Genomic DNA, 19,024 nt, shown 5'->3' with positions numbered 1-19,024 from the left:
TTTTAGAGAGCCATGGCTTCTGTAGAAACAGACAAGAGGCGTGGCCACAAGGGCATACGCACAAGAACGCCTCCCCATATAGAAAAAAAAGGGTAGCTAAGAAAATATTGCTACCTTGATCTGCAGTACGTCAACTGGGATCGTCTCTCCTTTCAAAATTGACAGTGTGGCATCAGTAATGTGTCTGAGAAAGAGAAGCGCACAACTCAGTGGCAGAGCACACATCTCACGCGCGAAAGGCCCTGTGTTCGAACACCAGCCTTGCCAGGTATCCGGCATTCAGGCAGCTGGGCTGCAAAAGAGCCCTGCTTGAGGCCTTAAAACAAGCCATGACAGCACTGGGCTGGATGGCCCCTTGCCCAGTGTGAGTGGGAAAACACAACACATATATAGGTCGAGTATCGCTTATCTGGACTTCTTGGGACCAGAAGTGGTCCATATTTTGGATCTTTCCGTATACTGAAATATTTTGGAATTTTCACATATACGCAATGAGATATCTTTGGGGTGGGACCCAAATTCATTTAATTTTTATATACACTTTATACACATAGCCTGAAGGTAATTTTAAACAATACTTTTAAGAGTTTTGCACACATTGAACCATCAGAAAGCAAAGGTGCAACTGTCTCACCAGAATACCTGTATCAGCTGCTAAACAAGAGCAGCAACAAACAAACTAACAACAGCCGGCTTTCAGTCTCCACCTCCGATGCAGCGTACCCTGTATTTTATTTTTTTAGGTGAGAGGAAACATTGAAAGCAGGCAGCACGGATCTGACTGCATGCCGGCTCAAAGGGGCCGGTTTTCAGATCAGTCCAGATATGGGATGTCTGGATAAGGGATACTCTACTTGTATACACATATATACAAACATGCACTATACTCTCAAACACAAACATACGGTGGTGGTTTGCCAGTGCCTTCCTCTGCATAGCAACCCTGGTCTTCTCTGGTGGTCTCCCATCCAAGTACTAACCAGGGCTGACCCTGCTTAACTTCCAAAGTCTGACCAGCTCCAGCTCTTCTGGGCTATTCAGGCTGCGAAAGGCCTATACAGGGAATGTTAAAATAAAATTCCTATCCAAGAGCCCCTCTTGTTCATCGTCAGCCCCAATTTTGTTTTGTGGGACAAGTGAACAGCTATAACTGGATCTGGCTCAAGCATCAACCTGGGCAAAGCCCAACGGAGGGGGTCTTTTTTCAGACCAGACTACTTCACACGCATCTGATAAAGTGGTCTCCTGTTAGTTAGAGCGAACCTGTTCGGCCTGAGAGCGGTGGAAAAAAACGCCGCGCCTGTCTGTGCAGTTGAGTGAACTGGCAGGTAAAATGGTGGCAGCGGAGAGGAGAGTTGCACACTGTTAGATATGCTTGGAGCAAGCCAAGTCCCAGTGGCTCTCCTAGCATCTCAGATTCGCCTTGGACTCAGCTGGCGGCTGTGCGGTCCGGGAGGCGATGACAGGCGTCAGCCATGCCTGTTGCCTTCTCCCACACCACTGGACAATGCAGCACTGCCTCAGTTGCTTGGACAGAGACTTGGCCCTGAGCCCCGAGCAAAAGGGTCTGTGTCATGAGTCAGCCTGCAGAGAGTCAGCCTGCAGAGACCTCCTCTGATAAAGAGGAGGTAGAGGCCAGAATAGAGGATCAGCCAAAGTCAGGAGATGACTCACCATGTCTGCAGCCTGCCAACTCAAGGACTCCAGTTGGACCTGACACCTTGCAACATGCAGTGTCTCCAGAGGCCTCGCCAGGGCCACTGGAGCAGAGAAGAAAACAGGTCCGTCTGGCAATGCAGCAGAGACGCCAGAGTGGTAGGCTGAAGGCTTTACAGAGGAACCTCCCCAGTAGAAGTGATGAGGAAGAGCAGGGCTGAAGCACCACCTGTGAACTCAGCCTCATCAGCAGCTGGCTGCTACAGCAGCAGGGGAAGGGATTTAAGCCATCAGTTAGGCTTGGCTGTTGTGCAAGCAACTTGTCACCAACCTCCTTGAGTACCTGCCTTGTTTCCCTGCCTTGTTTCCCTGCTATCCATTGGATTCCTGGTATCCTGACTTCTTGGACTGGCTCTGACTAACGCTTTGGACTTCCCTTGCCTGTATTGATATCTCGGACTCTGCCTTCACTGTGAATGACCTTGGACTGTTCTCCAGACTATGCTTACAGCCCTCGCTCCTCGCCTGTACCACGACAGTCTGGTGTGCTGCTGTTGGAGAAAAAAAGGATGCTTGGGTATTGCTAAGTTCAGGAGCTGTGTTATCATTTGCCTTTTGCAGGATTCTTCCATGGGTGCTAGTGGGTTTCTCTTGCCCCCCACAGCAGTCCGCTTGCTCACAGTTAACTGCTTAGCATTCTCTTTGTCAGAAACGTTGTTGGTATCCTTTGTACGCGGTTTTCTTCCAGGCCAAAAGGCACAATTATATCACATTTGGGACTCAGACAGATTAATACCACTCTTGTGGGGGACTAGTCTAAGACTGGCCAGCTCCACACAGCTTATTCCCATTTTAAAAAGAGCAACCTTAGTCTCAGGACTCCATGCCACCCATCTTTTTTTTTTTTTTTAATATGCATTCCCTGGTCATTTAGGCTGCAAAACCTCTCCCCCCGTTGTCCAGGGCCCAATCCCCAAATATTAGAAATTTCTGGTCAATCTAGCCGGGAGATCAACCCAAAATTATATCCATTCTGGATCTGTCAACCCAACACGAGAGGGTAGAACCCACTCTGGATACACAGCAGTGTTTCTATCCACTGTCCACACCCACTTCCTCCTCCCTTTCTGCTAATTTATTATCTATTTCAGAGGTCTCCAACGTGGTGCCCATGGGTGCCATGGTGCCCTACAACACCTTTTCTGGCGCTCGACATGTGTTTTTAGGAAGTAGATAGGGCCAGGTAGGGCTTTTGCCCAGCAAGGCTTCTGATTGGCTGTGCAGATTTTTTAAAAATGTTGCTTTGGCAGCAGCTGCCACCACAGCACAAGGATCTACACTGTGTTACTCAAGTTAATCTGTGGCAATCATTTTGGGGCTGGCTCCACCTCCTGCAGCAGCCATTTTATGGCAGCCATTTTGTTGCTGCGCCCACCATGCCATGTCAGAATTCCAAATGCACCCTCAGGCTCAAAAAGGTTGGGGACCTCTGACCTATTTCATTTGTGCTCTGCTTTTCACCCCAACAGGGACCCCAAAAGCAGCTTACACAATTCTCCTATCCAACATGCAGCCTCACAACAACCCTGTAAGCTAAGCTGAGCGCGCGACTGGCCTAAGGCCACCCAGCCAGATTCCATGGCAGAAAGGATATTCGAACCTGGGTCTTCCAGATTCTGGCCCAACACTCTAACCACTACACCGACTCGCCATGTTGCTAAACTTCTAGAACGGCACTCAAACTTACTGGACTTGGCTGACGCTCTCAGGATAAAGCGTGTGGCTTAAGGTGCTGGTTTTTCCAAGGGGAATGAATCCTATTGGAATCTTACTGAAAGCAGCCTGGAAAGGAATACAGAAAAAAACAATTGCTTCAGCGGGATGAGGCTTCCTTTTCTTCAGGGCACAGCTGTGCCTGAGATCACCCCTCCCACCAAGCCCTCCTTGGCATGTAGGGACAGGCGCTTCCTCATAGGACGTAATGAATAATGACTCAGAACGTCAGGCTCTTGGGCTGATGTGCCAAGTGGCCACAAAGCAGCCTTCTGTAGTCATTAGGTTCATCGTTACATACACACACACAGGCTGGCACGTATTCTCCGGGCAGGGTATGGATTCTGTCCATGACCCGCCAGCTTCTAAACGACGGAAGTCAACCAAAGCAGGGCTGCGCTCGGCCTGAGTTCATCTCCAAGCAAAAGCGCACAAGGCAGGAATAAATAATTCTAAGCACCCTTCCTTTACAAGGCAACAACAACAGTGTTTTAATCTTTGCCTCCGCAACAAGTCTCAAAATCAGGGGAACAGGTTCAAGGGGATCAGAACATTCGAACCACAGCACTGTATTTCTCTGGAGATGCCGTCTGTCATAAGTTGTTGGATGGAAATCACTGCTTGTATTGTTCTCCCTACCAGGGCACAGCAGAGGCCATCTTGCTGGAACTCCCACACCCACCCAGATGACTCCTCAAAGAAGAAGAGTTGGTTTTCATATGCCACTGATCACCTTTTGGTCATGAACTTTTCATGTGCAGAAGGTTAGTAACATGCAGAATGGATGGGGGCAACTGAAGACTGCACAGGACTGCATTGTTTTTATCATGCAAAGCACAACAGAGATAAAAATGGAGCACTCGAATACAGGCTCTGTTAACTCAACCATCAGTCACTGGTGGTCACCGAGCAAAGCAGAGCTGAACGGGAAACAAAACATATAACTGTCTCCCCTACTGCTAATGCAGTATCATGGAAACCAAAGGTAAGGGTCAAGAGACGTCATGCTAATTTAGGGAGGAGGAGGATTAGAAAAGAGAATGGGGCCAAGTGTGGGTCTTTCCTTCTTCTGGTTCTAAAGGAACACCGCAGCCCAAGAACAGAAGGGCGTGCAAGTGTGTATGTGTGTGTGTGGGGGGGGAGTGTGGAGACAATCTGGTACAGAATGCTGAAGAACCCATAGGTCTGCACTGAAGTACTTGGTTCCCTACAGGTGTCCAAACAGCCTGGTAGCTAGACTGTCTCCAGAGACCAGCAAGGGTCAGCAGTTGCTCGGGGCTCAAGCTAGCCATGGACTTCATGGAGAAGAAGAAAAGTTGGCTTTTATACCCCCATTTTCTCTACTGAGGAAGTCTCAAACCGGCTTGCAATCACCTTCCCTTCCTCTCAGTGGTTAAGAGCGGTGGTTTGGCGTGGTGGACTCTCATCTGGAGAACTGGGTTTGATTCCCCACTCCTCCACATGAGCGGCGGAGGCTAATCTGGTGAACCGGATTTGTTTCCCTACTCCTACACACTAAGCCAGCTGGGTGACCTTGGGCAGGTCACACTCTCTCAGCCTCACCTACCTCAAAGAGTGTCTGTTGTGGGGAGGGGAAAGTGAGCCGGTTGGATTCTCCCTTAAGTGGTAGAGAAAGTCAGCATAGAAAAACCAAGTCCTACTCCTCCTTCTTCTCTCCCCACATCAGACACCTTGTGAGGTAGATGAGGCTGAGAGAGTTGGAAGAGAACTATGACTAGCCCAAGGTCACCCAACAGGCTTCATATGTAGGAGTGTGGAAACCAACTTTGTTCTCCAGATTAGAGTCCGCAGCTCTTTAACACTACACCATGCTGGCTATGGAAGTACTATGGAAGCTGGGGGCAGGTGGACTCCAAATAAAAATAAGACGTTGCGTTTATTTTCCTCTTGGCATACAGCCAGAGGGAAGCAGCTGGAATGGAGAACAGTGGTGCCGCTTGTTGTTTTCCCAACCAAGATTTATGTTTTCTGAAAATAATTCTGCACATAGCTTGACGTGTGGCAGGAGTCACCTGGCCTGGGGCTCTCGTGCGCCCCCTTGGGCTGCTTTATTCCTTGCCCGTTAAGGTGCCCCCTGACTGTTCTTGGCTGGTGTGCGTGAGCAAAATCCTGAAGCTGGCCTTATCCTACAGAAGAGTAGCTGACCCTCGGCTGCTTTTCAAAGAGCCCCACAATGGATCCCGAGCGAGAAATGGAAGGAAGCCGGCAACTCTGCTGCTGTGGTGACCCAGCTACAGACAAGAATACAATTGCATTCAACTAAAGCAAGGACCAAGCCAGGATTGAGTGGGCCAGGCATCAAATCACTACGGCCCTTGCTCATTTCCAGCTCAGTCCAAAGTTCCTGCATGGGGAGGGGAGGGCCCCACAGGGGAGTCCGCTGAACGGCCTCCATTCAAAAGCGGCGCTGTCACAGCACGCTATTCCTTTTCCCCAGCTTCCTTCCAACTACAGAAGTTTTGAAAGCTTACAATGTTCAGACAGAAATGCAATTTCTTTACACTGGCGGCAAAACACAATTTTGTCTTTCCATAGGAAGGTGAAGTCGTTTCATACAGCAGAGCACAATTCGGGCCACTAACAGCCTCCTCAGATCTTCGAATGAATCGTTAAATTGCCTTTTTTTGTTGCCAGTTTCTGATAAGACATTTTGGAATACAGTTCCATTTAACAAGCAGCCCTTGTGTACTTGATGAAACGCATCCCTGGCTGTGCATATATTAAAATGCTCAAAAAGTTTGCTTAAGAGAGGGAATGCACACACAGCCAAAGCAGGTGCCATTTTATGTCTATGCAAATACCGAGGGCAAAAAGGTTTATATTATTTGCTTGGCAGAGTTGAACTAACAACTATGGCACTGCTGTCCACAGGCCTTTTGCATTTCCCCGGCACCTCCAGTTAAGGGGACCAGGCAGGTAGGTGATGTGAAAGACCTCTGCCTGAGACCCTGGAGAGCCGCTGCCGGTCTGAGTAGGCAGTACTGACTTTGATGGACCAAGGGTCTGATTCAGTATTAGGCAGCTTCGTGTGTTCATGTATTTAGGTGTGTGTGTTAAGTGCCATCAAGTCGCTTCCGACTCATAGCGACCCTATGAATGAAAGCCCTCCAAAATGAACTATCTTTGACAGCCTTGCTCAGATCTTGCAAATTGAAGGCTGTGGCTTCCTTGATTGAGTCAATCCATCTCTTGTTAGGTCTTCCTCTTTTCCTGCTGCCCTCAACTTTTCCTAGCATGACTGTCTTTTCCAGTGACTCTTGTCGTCTCATGACGTGACCAAAATACGATAGCCTCAGTTTAGTCATTTTAGCTTCTAGGGTCAGTTCAGGCTTGATTTGATCTATAACCCACTGATTTGTTTTTTTGGCAGTCCACAGAATCCGTAACACTCTCCTCCAACACCACATTTCAAAGGAATCTATTTTCTTCCTATCAGCTTTGTTCACTGTCCAGCTTTCACACCCATACATAGTAATAGGGAACACGATGGCATGAATTAATCTAGTCTTGGTGGCCAGTGACGCATCCTTACACTTCAAAATCTTTTCTAGCTCCTTCATGGCAGCCCTTCCCAGTCTCAATCTCCTTCTGATTTCTTGGCTGCAGTCTTCCTTTTGGTTGATGGCAAAGCCAAGGAATAGAAAGTCTTGAACAATTTCAAAAATTTCTATTCCTGTTCTATTTAGATACCCTGTTGAATATATTAGGAAGTCTCAAAAATCAGAATAGGAAAAAGCTATATTCGAGTCCAGTGGCTTCCTTCATCCGATACCTTTGACTCTCAAAAGCTTTTACCCCAAAGCCTTGTTGGCCTCTAAGGTGCTACTGAACTTGAATCTTGCTGTCCTACTGCAGACAGACACAGCTACCCTCTGGAACCAGAACAGGAAGCAGTTTCCATGGCAAAGGCCGGCTTTCTCACTGAGGAGAGAAACTGGGCTGTACCACTTCAGACTATGCTTAAAAGTTCATGTGATGGCATGCCCCTTCATACGGCTGTGTCACAGAAGCTTGCTGGAAGAATTTGGGCCACCCCATACACTCACACCCTAACCTCCCTCACAGGGTTGTTGTGAGCATAAAACGGAGGGCAGGAGAACAATGTAAGCTGCTTTGGGTGTTGTGTCTCCCCCCCACCCCCACTGGGGAGAAAGGCAGGATATAAATCAATAAATACAAAAATCCCCTGCTAATAGAAAACTAGATTAGAGCCCTTTTCCCTGAAGCTTTGCTACAGGAAGGGATTTGGGGGGGGGGTATGGAGGAACATTCAGTGATATGATCTTCCATTCAGAAAGCAACAGAAGGAAAAAAAACACTTTACCTCATCTGCCCTTCGGAGAAGTCCGGTTATTACCTGGGGAAAAAAAAAAACCCAAGCAGAATACTTGAGATAGTATAGCAACCATTCTACAATATGGGGAACACTATTTTCACTTTTGCATTGGATTACAGCCATCCAGTGGCAAACAATCTAAGAGTGTCAAATGTTTTGGGACTCAAGCTGAGAGGAATAAGGCTCTGGTTGACAGAAAAGCTGCCAGAACAGGATGGGAGCTGCTGCCCTGCCAAAAAGCTCATCTCCCCGTTTTTCCTCATGGACCTTTCCCCTCCAAAGTAACCACTGTCCAGCTAGTCGAAAGACTTTTAAGTTGTTACAGTTTAATCCACTGTACTATCATCCCCTGATCTGTCTTTCATTCTGTGGAAATCACACCATTACCCAACAGGAGGATTGACTACAGTTACATCTGCTTTCCCAAGTTTTACAAGTAATTCCCTATTGATTTATGGCCTTTAATTTTTTAAAAAAGTTTCAAAATACACACACACAAATAAAGTATACAACCAATTGAACCAATCTATATTAATATCATATAAACGTTTGCAGTAAGCAGAATATTGGAAGAGTTTTCTGTATAACATATGACCCGTTCATAATCCACCTACATCTGTTCTGCAGCAAACATCATTTATTCACACGCTAGAACTTCTCACGTGACATTTTCGTCTGGCTTAATCCTACTTTTTTTAAAACTACAAATGGCTGCTAATTCAAAATATGCATATATATTTGGTTAAACTTCACTCCCTTTGCACAGATGTTTATGTTATCATCTTATTCCTGAGACAGGTATCTACAATTGGTTAGGTTTCCTGATTCCAATTCTTTGCCGATATTAGGCTTGCTGATAACAGCAGATTTCGTACAAGCATCTATCATTAAAAAAGAAAGATGCATTTCATTTGCAGCCCATCCTTCTTCCTCCATGAACACCAGGCAGCTTACACAAGGTTTCAGGAGGCTTCCCATATAGAAGAGAAAGATGAAGCGTTGGTTTTTATATGCCAACTTTCTCTACCTTTTAAGGAGAATCAAACCGGCTTACAATCTCCTTCCCTTCCCCTCCCCACAACAGGCACCTTGTGAGGTAGGTAAGGCTGAGAGAACAGTCTGAGAGAACTGTGACTAGCCCAAGGTCACCCAGCTGCCTTCATGTGTAGGAGTGGGGAAACCAACCCGGTTTACCAGATTAGAGTCCGCCACTCATGCGGAGGAGCAGGGAATCAAACCCGATTCTCCAAATTAGAGTCCACCGCTCCTAACCACTACACCTCGCTGAGACCCAAATCAGCTTCAGCAAGGTTGCTGGTAATCTGTGACCTCCAGTCATACCCTGGGGTGTCTTCCACTCAACACATGATGCAGCTTGCAGAGCATGGAATCAATAGGCGGAGTGTGCATCCCAGGAGAAAAGGCAAGGCTTGAAAGCATGGCCTGTGAATGTCAGAGAGAGCGGGTGCAACTACTGCAAATGGCACAGCTCCCAGTTAAGGGCTGCAGTGCAAAGCGGAAGCACCCCTTGAAAAGACAGGTGTCATCTCCCCCCACCCCCCAGAGGATGCTCTGCCCCATTAACAGGACGCTGGGTACAGTGTGGACGTGCCTTTGGAAAACTGAACTTGCCGTGAGCTCATTTCTCACGTTGCTTCTTAACACAAATCTCTGATCCCAGTGGCAGGAAAGTCATTATGCTCGTGAAGGAGACATAGCAGGAGTTACCCTGGCAAGCAAAAGAGCTGGAGCTGCAGTGCAAAAGTAAACTGAAAACAGACATCCCTAAACATTTGCCAAGCACAGAGACGAGTCTTCTGCTGGTAACATACGACGGAGGGAATGTGACATCTGCTCAATTTTGGGGCATTGTATTACAGACAGCATCACGGTTAAAAATCAGCGCAGATAAAATGCAAGAGGGTTGAGAAGAATTTATTATGGGCTATACCCAAATGACCCCTCCCCCCCAAGCTCGCTTCATACGCATGAGACACTCTCTCTACACAACACTCTCTCTGAGACTCTCCTGTGTGCTGAAACTGTCTGCCCCATTTTCTATCCAAGTCTTTGAGATTATCAGCAAACATTCCTTCTTCAGTGAAACAGTTTCTTTGTACCAACAGAAGTCTAGTGTCCAGATCACGTGAAGTGATGGTATAGCTTTACTCTACTCTGGTTAGACCTCACCTAGAGTACTGTGTTCCGTTTTGGGCACTGCAATTTAAGAAGGATGTACACAAGCTGGAACGTGTCCAGAAGTGAGGGGTCTGGAGACCAAGTCCTATGAGGAAAGGTTGAAGGAGTTGGGTACGTTTAGCCTGGAGAGGAGAAGACTGAGAGGTGATGTGATAACCATCTTCAAGTACTTGAAGGGCTGTCATATAGAGGATGGTGCCGAGTTGTTTTCTGTTGCCCCAGAAGGTCAGACCAGAACCAACCGGTTGAAATTAAATCAAAAGAGTTTCCATCTAGACATAAAGAAGAATTTTCTAACAGTTAGAGTGGTTCCTCAGTGGAACAGGCTTCCTCAGGAGGTGGTAAGCTCTCCTTCCCTGGATGTTTTAAAGCAGAGGCTAGATGGCCATCTGTCAGCAATGCTGATTCTATGACCTTAGGCACCTTGGACATCTTCTGGGCATAGAGTGGGTGTCACTGGGGGTGTGGGGGGAGGTAGTTTTGAATTTCCTGCGTTGTGCAAGGGGTTGGACTAGATGACCCTGGTGGTCCCTTCCAACTCTATGATGCTATGACCGTGGCTTCTATTTATTTGCTGCCCACAGGACTCTGGGGGGGAGGGGAGGGAGAAGACAAACACATAAACCCTTTCAGTACCTCCTGCACAGTCCCATCCCCTCCTGCGATAATGATCACGTCTGTGTTTTCCATCAGCTCCAGCAGCTTCTTGGCTTGACCTTCATAATCAGTCTGAAATATAAATGGATCCCAGAAACGTTGTGTTAGGTACTAAAACGGCCTGTTTCCAGGAGAAATTCAGCACAGGCTATTGTTCCAGGCCAGAGTTTACTGAGAAGCATTTGTGCAAAGAGCTCCCACCTACCCAGCTGGGAGTATGCTTGACAAGAGTCCGTGGCCTTCTGGTGCTGCTAGCACACCACTGACACAAGCCACATGGGAATTCCAGAAGGGCAGTCCACTTTAGCAAGAGAAGGCCCACAGTGCCTGAAAAGCTAATAGCATTTATTCCAGAAGGAGCTTTCGGGAAACTCACATCTTCAGATGCCATCAAAAGAAAACCATATTCTACAGAGAAGCTTGGTGAGAATTCTGCCATAAATCTTCCAGTTATGGTTCTGTGTGTAAGGGACAGGAACAGATTAGTTGTAGCACATAAGAAACAATGAGAAGTTAGAGGTTCTCCCCTCCCCCCTCTCTGTCATGGGTGCATTTGCTTCTTCATTTGAAGATGTGAGCTTCACTGGACTGCTGTATTACAATATATCTGGAAATACTGCAAAGTTAACAGAACCCCAAAAGTAACCACAGAATGAGGACGCAAGTCACCGTGTTATGGAGCGATATCAACAATGAAGGTGGCCCACTCTGACATGTGTTCAACATTTCTCATGGGACTGGAGAGTCCCGTTTCTTATCAACGTTTGTCAAAATACGTTTCGCTGACGTCTAGATATTTTAAACATGCATTTACCTGACAAGGTGAGCTTTAACTCACAAAAGCTTATTGTCAGGCCTTTGCTGGTAGCAGGAGTAAAGGCTCTTGACATGAGTAGACCAGTTTCTGGCTACACATCAAGTCCTTGGTTCTCATGCCTGTAAACTCTGTGTACAGTTTCGCTCATCCTGTTTTCCACAGCTGCGCTCTGTTTAGTCTTCCTTCCTGGGAATCGCTTATCTCGGGGTTGCTTAGCCATGTTTACCTTCACAGCCTGTAGTGCTTTTAAACATGTAACCTGCCTATGTTTCGCCATTACCAGCCTCACCTGCCTGTAGGCAGTCAGTCCTTTAATCTGTCTTTTTGCTAATAAAGTATTACTGCTTCAGAGCTACCTGCCTGGATGAGTTTGCTTAAGGATGCTAGGGACGGACACCTGATCCTGACACATGCCCTGGGAAATGATCCTTAAGGTGTTGCTGGAATTTTGTTCTGTAACCACAAATTAACACGCTTCCCTACCCACCTAAAGCTATGTACATTTGGGACTTTGTGTGTGTGACAAAAAACTTGTCACATAACGTATGCAAAAGGATATGGAATATGAGTGGGGCAAGTCGGGGATTAGACAACACATAAAAGGCTTCCACAGAACAAAGGAGCAATGTGAGAATCAATATAAGCTGCAACACAAGCTGCGACTATGAAGCCTTGCCTTGAATTGACCAGGAAAGGTCCAAGTCTTGCTTCCACCTGAAGGAGCAGATGACCAGTCACTGGATTCCCCAGTGATGTGTCTCTACCCAGGGGTAGACAACACATTTTGTGGGTAGTTCTTCAATGTCCTAGAATTAATACAACTAAGTTGCGCCTTTTGCCCTGTGAAGTCTGGATTGCTGTCCCATTTAAACAGTCTACTGGACCCTGCGACTAGGACAAATCTCTCTGGCAATAATGCCCACTTAAAGGAAAATTCTATTTGGTTCCACAGATGCACGAGCATTAACGTATCCAAAATATAGCAACACGTACCGAGCACAGACTGTCTCCTGAACTCCGCAACCAAATCTCTCTTGCGATAATGATTACTTAAAGAGAAATGCTATAGGCTTTGGCTCCCTACCTAAGCATTTAAGTATCCAAAATATAGCAGCACATTTCAAGCACAGACAATCTTACAATATATAGTTGCTTGACAAAATATTGTTGATAGGCTGGCTGGATATGTGCTTCTATACTTTGGATACTTAAATGCTCATGTATGTACGGAGCCAAAGCCTTATAGCATTTCCCTTTAAGTAGTCATTATTGTAAGACAGATTTCTCTTCGTCACGGGGTTCAACAGACTGTTGAAACGGGACAGAAATCCCTATAGATGTATAATTTGGTCAACTTAAACAGCACGAAGATGCAAAGCAGCTTTTAAAATCTTAAAATAGACCAATGTAAAACATACAGAGATTTCTGGCTAATTTTTTTTTAGGGCTAATGGGTAGCGTGAGTCTTTTTCCAAGGAATATGTTTTTGAAAACCCTTTATTGCCATTCATTTCAGCACTACTGAAAGTGAACAGCGCCACCTATAGAACCATTTACACTTTGGCCTGAAGGAGGGATTTGCTGTGGTCTCCCACCTAAGAATTAGGAGAAGGTACGCCACATAACATACACAAATGATTAACAAGATAAACTCTTGGACATACAGCATCTCATAGACTGGGAAAAGCTTGCTATGAAAAAGTCCTGCCTTCCCCTAAGCAAGATGACTGGAGATCCAGAACTATGAAAAAGTCCTGCCTTCCCCTAAGCAAGATGACTGGAGATCCAGAAAGTGGTCCTGACTCCTCAGGGAATACTTATTAGCCCTGCTTACCTGAGCCCAGAGCTGGGCTGAATGCCCTCCTTCCTACAAAGGGAGATGGACAGGGCATCCTGGGTTGCCGACAGACACCACACTGCATGTTGGACAGCTCCCACAGTGTAATCTCAGACAGCTTAATCCAATCGAGTGTTTTCTCCCTCTGTCCCTTCTTTCTTTATCTGTAATATTCCCATCAGTCGAGCAGAGCCTTTTCCTCTCTGAGGAGCCACTGAGGTGTGCAGAGCTGCTCTTAATTAATCTCCAGCACTCTGTGGCATTTTACACTCTTGCATGCAACAGAACGTAACTTGCTCAAGCAAAGTGAGCATCCCCACTGAGTGCTTATGCACATAAGCGGCTGATGCTGCATGGCCATGCATTTTGCACCATGATGAAGCTGCCCACAATCCCCATATCAACTTTCGGGGGGGAGGGGGGGAAATATTGGAAAGTCATAAAACCTGCCTGTGTCATCTTGCTTAGGGGAAGCAAAAGTGAAGTTGCCTTTAAAATAAATACCCACTCTTGGGGCTTTGGCATTCTTCTGAAATAAATACAAGCTCTCGCCTTTGGCATTTACACTCCTGACCAATACCTACCGGAGAAGGGAAAATATTCACTAGGAGGAGAAAGCACAAGTCCATTCTCAGCGGCTTACCTTTACAACAGTCACATCCAACCCAGACAAGTGTAGAATCGGGGCTGCGTTCTTTTCAAAAAGGCTCCTGGCTTTGCTAGAAACCAAAATCAAAATGATCACTTGATTTTTTGGGGGGGGGGGGTTTCAAGTCAAGTTTATTAATACAGTCGACTGTCCAATCACGTGCCAAGGAGTTAATGCATTGCAATTTAAAAGGGGAGAAAACCCCCCAAACTTTAAATCATGTTCATAACCATAACCAAGCTGTTCTGCATACACATCTGTGGCAACAAGGCAGGTTCTAGCAGGAGGGGGAACCTAAGCGAAGAGCTACCGACTTGTCGGAATAAAGGTGGTTATTTGGGTGGCGTTAACTTGTGTGTGCAGAATGAGTCATCGGCACCCAGTTCTTCGCGGTGAGATATGAAGCCTGCCGACCTCGTGGCTGAAGCAATTCAGTGTTCAGTGCGGGTGCGGAAGGCACTCCGAGCACCTCAGTTGATGCTTAATTGCAAGACTGAGATGCCCTTAAGAGCGCTGTTGTGAGGACATGCGGTTGTCTTGCCATTGCTCATAAGGGAATTTGCAACGCCAAATGGTGCTCGTTGTTATCACCTCGAGTTGCAGCAGGCACACAGCGGAGGGCTCATTTAGAGAAGGCCCACACTGGAAGTTCTCCGGCTTTCCCATTCCGCTCTTGAGCGGCAAACTGGGAGTCCAGAAGGTCTTTCTAAACCCCGATATTAGGTGGCAATAAAGAAAAAAGTATTACGCTACCAATTATTAAGCTTACGAGGGTTATGCTGTGCAGATGGGCAGGGGGACGCAACTTCAAAGAATCAGATGAACCAGATGCGCATGCACTTGGTCCCCAGAAATAGTTCCATGCAAAAGTGCACTTGGACTGGCCCTGGAAGATCTAGGAAGGGAGGAGGAGGAAGATAATGGGAGGAGGTGGAGCAAGAGGAGGAGGTAGAAGAGGAAGAGGAGGAAGAAGAGGAGGAGGAAGAGGAAGAGGAGAAAAAGGAAGAGGAGTTGTTTTTTATACCCCACCTTTGTCTACCTTTAAGGAGTCTCAACGGCTTACAATCGCCTTCCCCTCCCCTCCTCACAACAGACACCTTGTGAGGTAGGTGGGGCTGAGAGAGCTCTAAGAGAACTGTGACTAGCCCAAGGTCAACCAGCAGGCCTCATGTGCAGGAGTGGGGAAACCAACTCGGCTAACCAGATTAGAGTCCGCCGCTCATGTGGAAGAGCTGGGAATCAAACCCGGTTCTCCAGATTAGAGTCCACCGCTCCAAACCACCACTCTTAATCACGACACCACTCACACAGAAAATCTTATAGGGCATTGTCCAGGGAGCCCTTGGGGCTGGGCTGATCTGGGGAGCCACACTGAAATGTGTAGCCAAACCCTCCAAGGACATTGGGAGGGAGAAACAGAAGGGAAATTGCTCTCATCTCTGTAACAAAGGAATTCTATCTGTATCTGTTTCTCTTACATTGCTGTAATCAAACCACGTATTCTGAAATAAATGTTCTGAACAGTTGGATTCCGAGGCAAATTTGCTCAGAAGACGCCCTGGATTTAACAAGGCTTCTTTCCCAAGAAATGTAATTACAATTGTAATTTTAATGCAGTTTCCATCTTCCAGCCACCTCATGAAGTTCAGTTTTGTTGAGCATTACCAACTTCTTAGGCCATGCCTTATTACATTACTTTCCTTCTGTGGCCTTCAGAAACTTCATGAACTCCCTTCCCCACACGAACCCAAATAAGCCCCCGAGCCAATTATGCGCTATTTCCCAGCTAATGAGGTATGGAATACTAGCCCTTCATTCCCCTTTTTAAAGGGGAAATATATATTACTTGTTTTATTATTCAGTAACATTACAACAAAAAAACTTCACCTGACCTTGTTTTGGTAATGCTCTCATACATTTTTATGCCTTCTCCTGCATAATGAACAGCCACGCTATTAATTATAAATTATTCTGTAAAAAATAATTTATAGCACCCAGGGAATAGAAAACAGGCTTTAAAGAAAAGAGCATTGCCCAAAGATAGGTCGTTTGTAAGATGTTGACCCTATCAAAAAAATAAAAAGTTTGAATCGCAACATTCTGTTTAGGCTCACTAAATAATCAACACTGACCAGCAGGACAAGCATAGCTCATGCAAAAGGGGGAAAGTAATCTTCAAGGGGCATTTTTATTTTTTTATATAATATTTTATTATTTTATAAAGAAAGGTACAGAAGGAAAGAGGGATAAGAGTACAAATAAGAATACCCAACATACAAACATAGGTCAGACTGCACTGCCCTGCTTTTTTTACATGATAATCAAGTATTTCTTCTAATTATTAAATAGAGAAAGAATATTTAAGCTAATATATAATCTAAAAGCGATCACCTTATAAAGTTATGTTTATTGTCTAGATATAGAAATTAGATTGGATGTGAATTAGATGTCTTTACTATTGATCGGTCTCTGCTGTCTTATTCTATTTTTTTGTTAGTGTTAAACCTCGAAGTATTTATAAGATAATTTCTTGGGGCATTTGAAAGTGATACTGTGTACAACGCTCCCCTCATCCACATGGGGATACATAGCAGACATCTGTTGATATGGGAGAAAGTAAACGCAGAAACACCAAGCTGCCCACCTGGGCTTTGGGGGTATTTCAGAGCCTGCAGCAAGATAGAGGTTTGCTGCCTCTCGGCTGTATCTCCTAGCCTGAATGAGAGCAACTGGGAAAACAACTAGCCCTTCTCCACCGAGCTGCATAACTCTGTCCTAGATCCAATTTCTTCAGCCTTGCAAGGAATAGAAAAGATGGTAAACCTGTTTCTGGACTGTACCACTTCACTGCAGTGTGTGTGTGCTGGAGGGGGGGTGTCCCCACAATGAAACACTCCTATAGAGGAGGGGGGGAATCCATTCTTAGAAAACTAATGTACCAGGCAGAAGGCTGGGGTGCTCTTGTTTCTCACATTAAGGTTTCTGTGGCCATTTATGCTTGGTAATTAGCAGCATGTACCAGGCTGAATTGCCCAACATATTTTTTTTTAATTTTTCATGCTGAACAGTCATTCCGGAAGTGACTGCGAAGCCAGCACATACCAGCTTCGCATTACTTAAGAGCCCCTTTAACGTGACCTTTTGTGTTTGCTCCTCCCCTGCCGTGAAGAATCCCCTCAAGGAACCATGCAAACTAACAGCGTCTCTGCAAACAAAGGCGCAGGCGAGTGGGGTGTGTGTGTGGAATTTCTCCTTTTGCGCCGGGACCGTGAATAGGCATTTTAAAAGTCACATTTAAAAAAAGAACTTTGAGCGAGCATCAAAATTGACCATGCATAAATGGCCTGTGTGAAGCAATTTCTTCTTTCTGCTCCAATGGAGGAGCATTCTATCACATGCCCCCTTACCTAAAGACACGGGCTTACCAACTCACTGTGAAAACAAAGTCTTAGTAGTGTGAAGACAGGTGTTGGAAGAGCATGACAAAGACGCTCTGGCCAGATGCGACTTACAGGATACAAAGCCTTGTTGGGAGGCACCTTTGAAAAAAACCAGCTGGCCCTCAACACTGTGTCGGCCTTTGATGTTATAGAAAGAGGACATAACCTTTGGTTAAAGGCAACACACACAGAGAGCCAGCGTAAGGGGAGAGTGGAAGACATTAAACTCAGAATGTTAAACTTGGACTTACAGACAAAGCACCCCTATTGCATTTTTAAATCAGTGCCGGTTAAGCTAAATATTTGCTCTTAAAATGACCAACTTGTGCAAAAGCTGCCATTTGCCATGCGGATGGAAAGCAGAACGAAAGACAAGGTAAAGCTATGTCCAGATAGCAGCTTCTGGCGGTGCTTGCTGCATGATTTAGCACCAAACCGCCAGTAACATCTGGAAAAGGGAAGCAAATGTTTGTATGGGGTTTTATGGAACTCTTGTCCGGACAAATCCTTATTTCGGTGATGTCACTCATGCTTTTGGGCTAGTGGGGAGCAGCGCAGCCCCGTGTGGTTTGAGATAAATCAGCGGACTCAACAAGCAAAGGTCTCCATTTGGGAGCACTGGAAATCTTAAGGGGGAATCTTGCCCCCAAAAAGAGAACCATACTTTGAGGCCCAGGTTAAAAATGCAGTAACTGCACACATTTTTTGGTGGCTTCTTAGTCAAGAAGCAAACAACTTAAGAAAAACATATGCATGAGGCAGTTGCACCAGCGCGTCAAAGTTTCCTGGCCTACGTTCCCCAGAACTAGCATTATCAAATACTAGATTTGGAGGTGACAGGCAGTAAAAGCCTTGACCCACAAGTGACTGCCTCAAGCATCCAAAGGTATGAAGAAAAGAAGCAAGGTCGGGAAAGGGACTGTGGTAGGGAATCTTACTTACCCTTTACAAGCGGCGGGGTTGAGAAATACCGTTGCTTTCTTTATCTGCTCGTTCGGAAGAATAATCTGGTTGCCGAACACCTAGTAATGTAGAGAGGAGGAGTTTTTGCTGTTATAAGATGGTATTTCTCCTGTTTTTGCAGTTATTTTGCTAGTTATTGAGCCTCCCTACCCTTTCTTCACCCACAAAGAGAAGTGCATGGAATCTTCGGGGATCAAAGGTGGCTTTCTTAGGCCCTCTTCCTAGTTAGGGCATCCTCCAGTGAAGTGACATTCCTGTCCGTGGAAGGGTGTGTGTGGCAATTTCCACCCATTCCCTCCCATAATGAACATACGAACACACGAAGCTGCCTTATACTGAACCAGACTATCAAGGTCAGTATCATCTCCAGGGTGTCAGGCGAGGTCTTTCACATCACCTATCACCTGGTCCTTTTAACGGGAGATGCCGAGGATTGACCCAGGGACCAAATGCATGCCAAGCAGATGCTCTACCACTGAACCAAGGCCTCTCCCCTGCTTTCTGACTCAATGCTTCTGGGAGACCCCCACTCCCCCCCCCGTGTCATTTCTGAGGGTCTCATGACCCTCAGGAACAAAATTTCAGGTGGCCCAGTGGCCTGCAGGAGGAGAGGGAACCAAGGAAGTCCTGCTCCATACGGACTATGAATGGGTGGATACATGCCATTAGCTGTAGC

At 46.1% G+C, this 19,024-nt stretch overlaps 1 protein-coding gene across 1 annotated transcript in view; it reads right to left on the bottom strand.

Moving 5' to 3' along the window:
- AGK (acylglycerol kinase) overlaps positions 1 to 19,024 on the bottom strand; it is a 45,989-nt gene that overhangs the window by 13,211 nt on the left and 13,754 nt on the right. Inside the window, exons 3-8 of the mRNA XM_056846739.1 lie at positions 18,328 to 18,407; positions 13,940 to 14,015; positions 10,622 to 10,714; positions 7,775 to 7,807; positions 3,404 to 3,498; positions 115 to 184 (exon numbers count right to left, since the gene is read on the bottom strand). Coding sequence (XP_056702717.1) covers positions 115 to 184; positions 3,404 to 3,498; positions 7,775 to 7,807; positions 10,622 to 10,714; positions 13,940 to 14,015; positions 18,328 to 18,407 — 447 coding nt within the window. The remainder of the gene's footprint in view (positions 1 to 114; positions 185 to 3,403; positions 3,499 to 7,774; positions 7,808 to 10,621; positions 10,715 to 13,939; positions 14,016 to 18,327; positions 18,408 to 19,024) is intronic.

The sequence above is a fragment of the Euleptes europaea genome, chromosome 3 (genome assembly GCF_029931775.1).
Source record: "Euleptes europaea isolate rEulEur1 chromosome 3, rEulEur1.hap1, whole genome shotgun sequence".
NCBI classification, from domain to species: Eukaryota; Metazoa; Chordata; class Lepidosauria; order Squamata; family Sphaerodactylidae; genus Euleptes; species Euleptes europaea.
The sequence above is the reverse complement of the archived record's forward strand: the minus strand, read 5'-3'. Positions and strand labels throughout refer to the sequence as shown.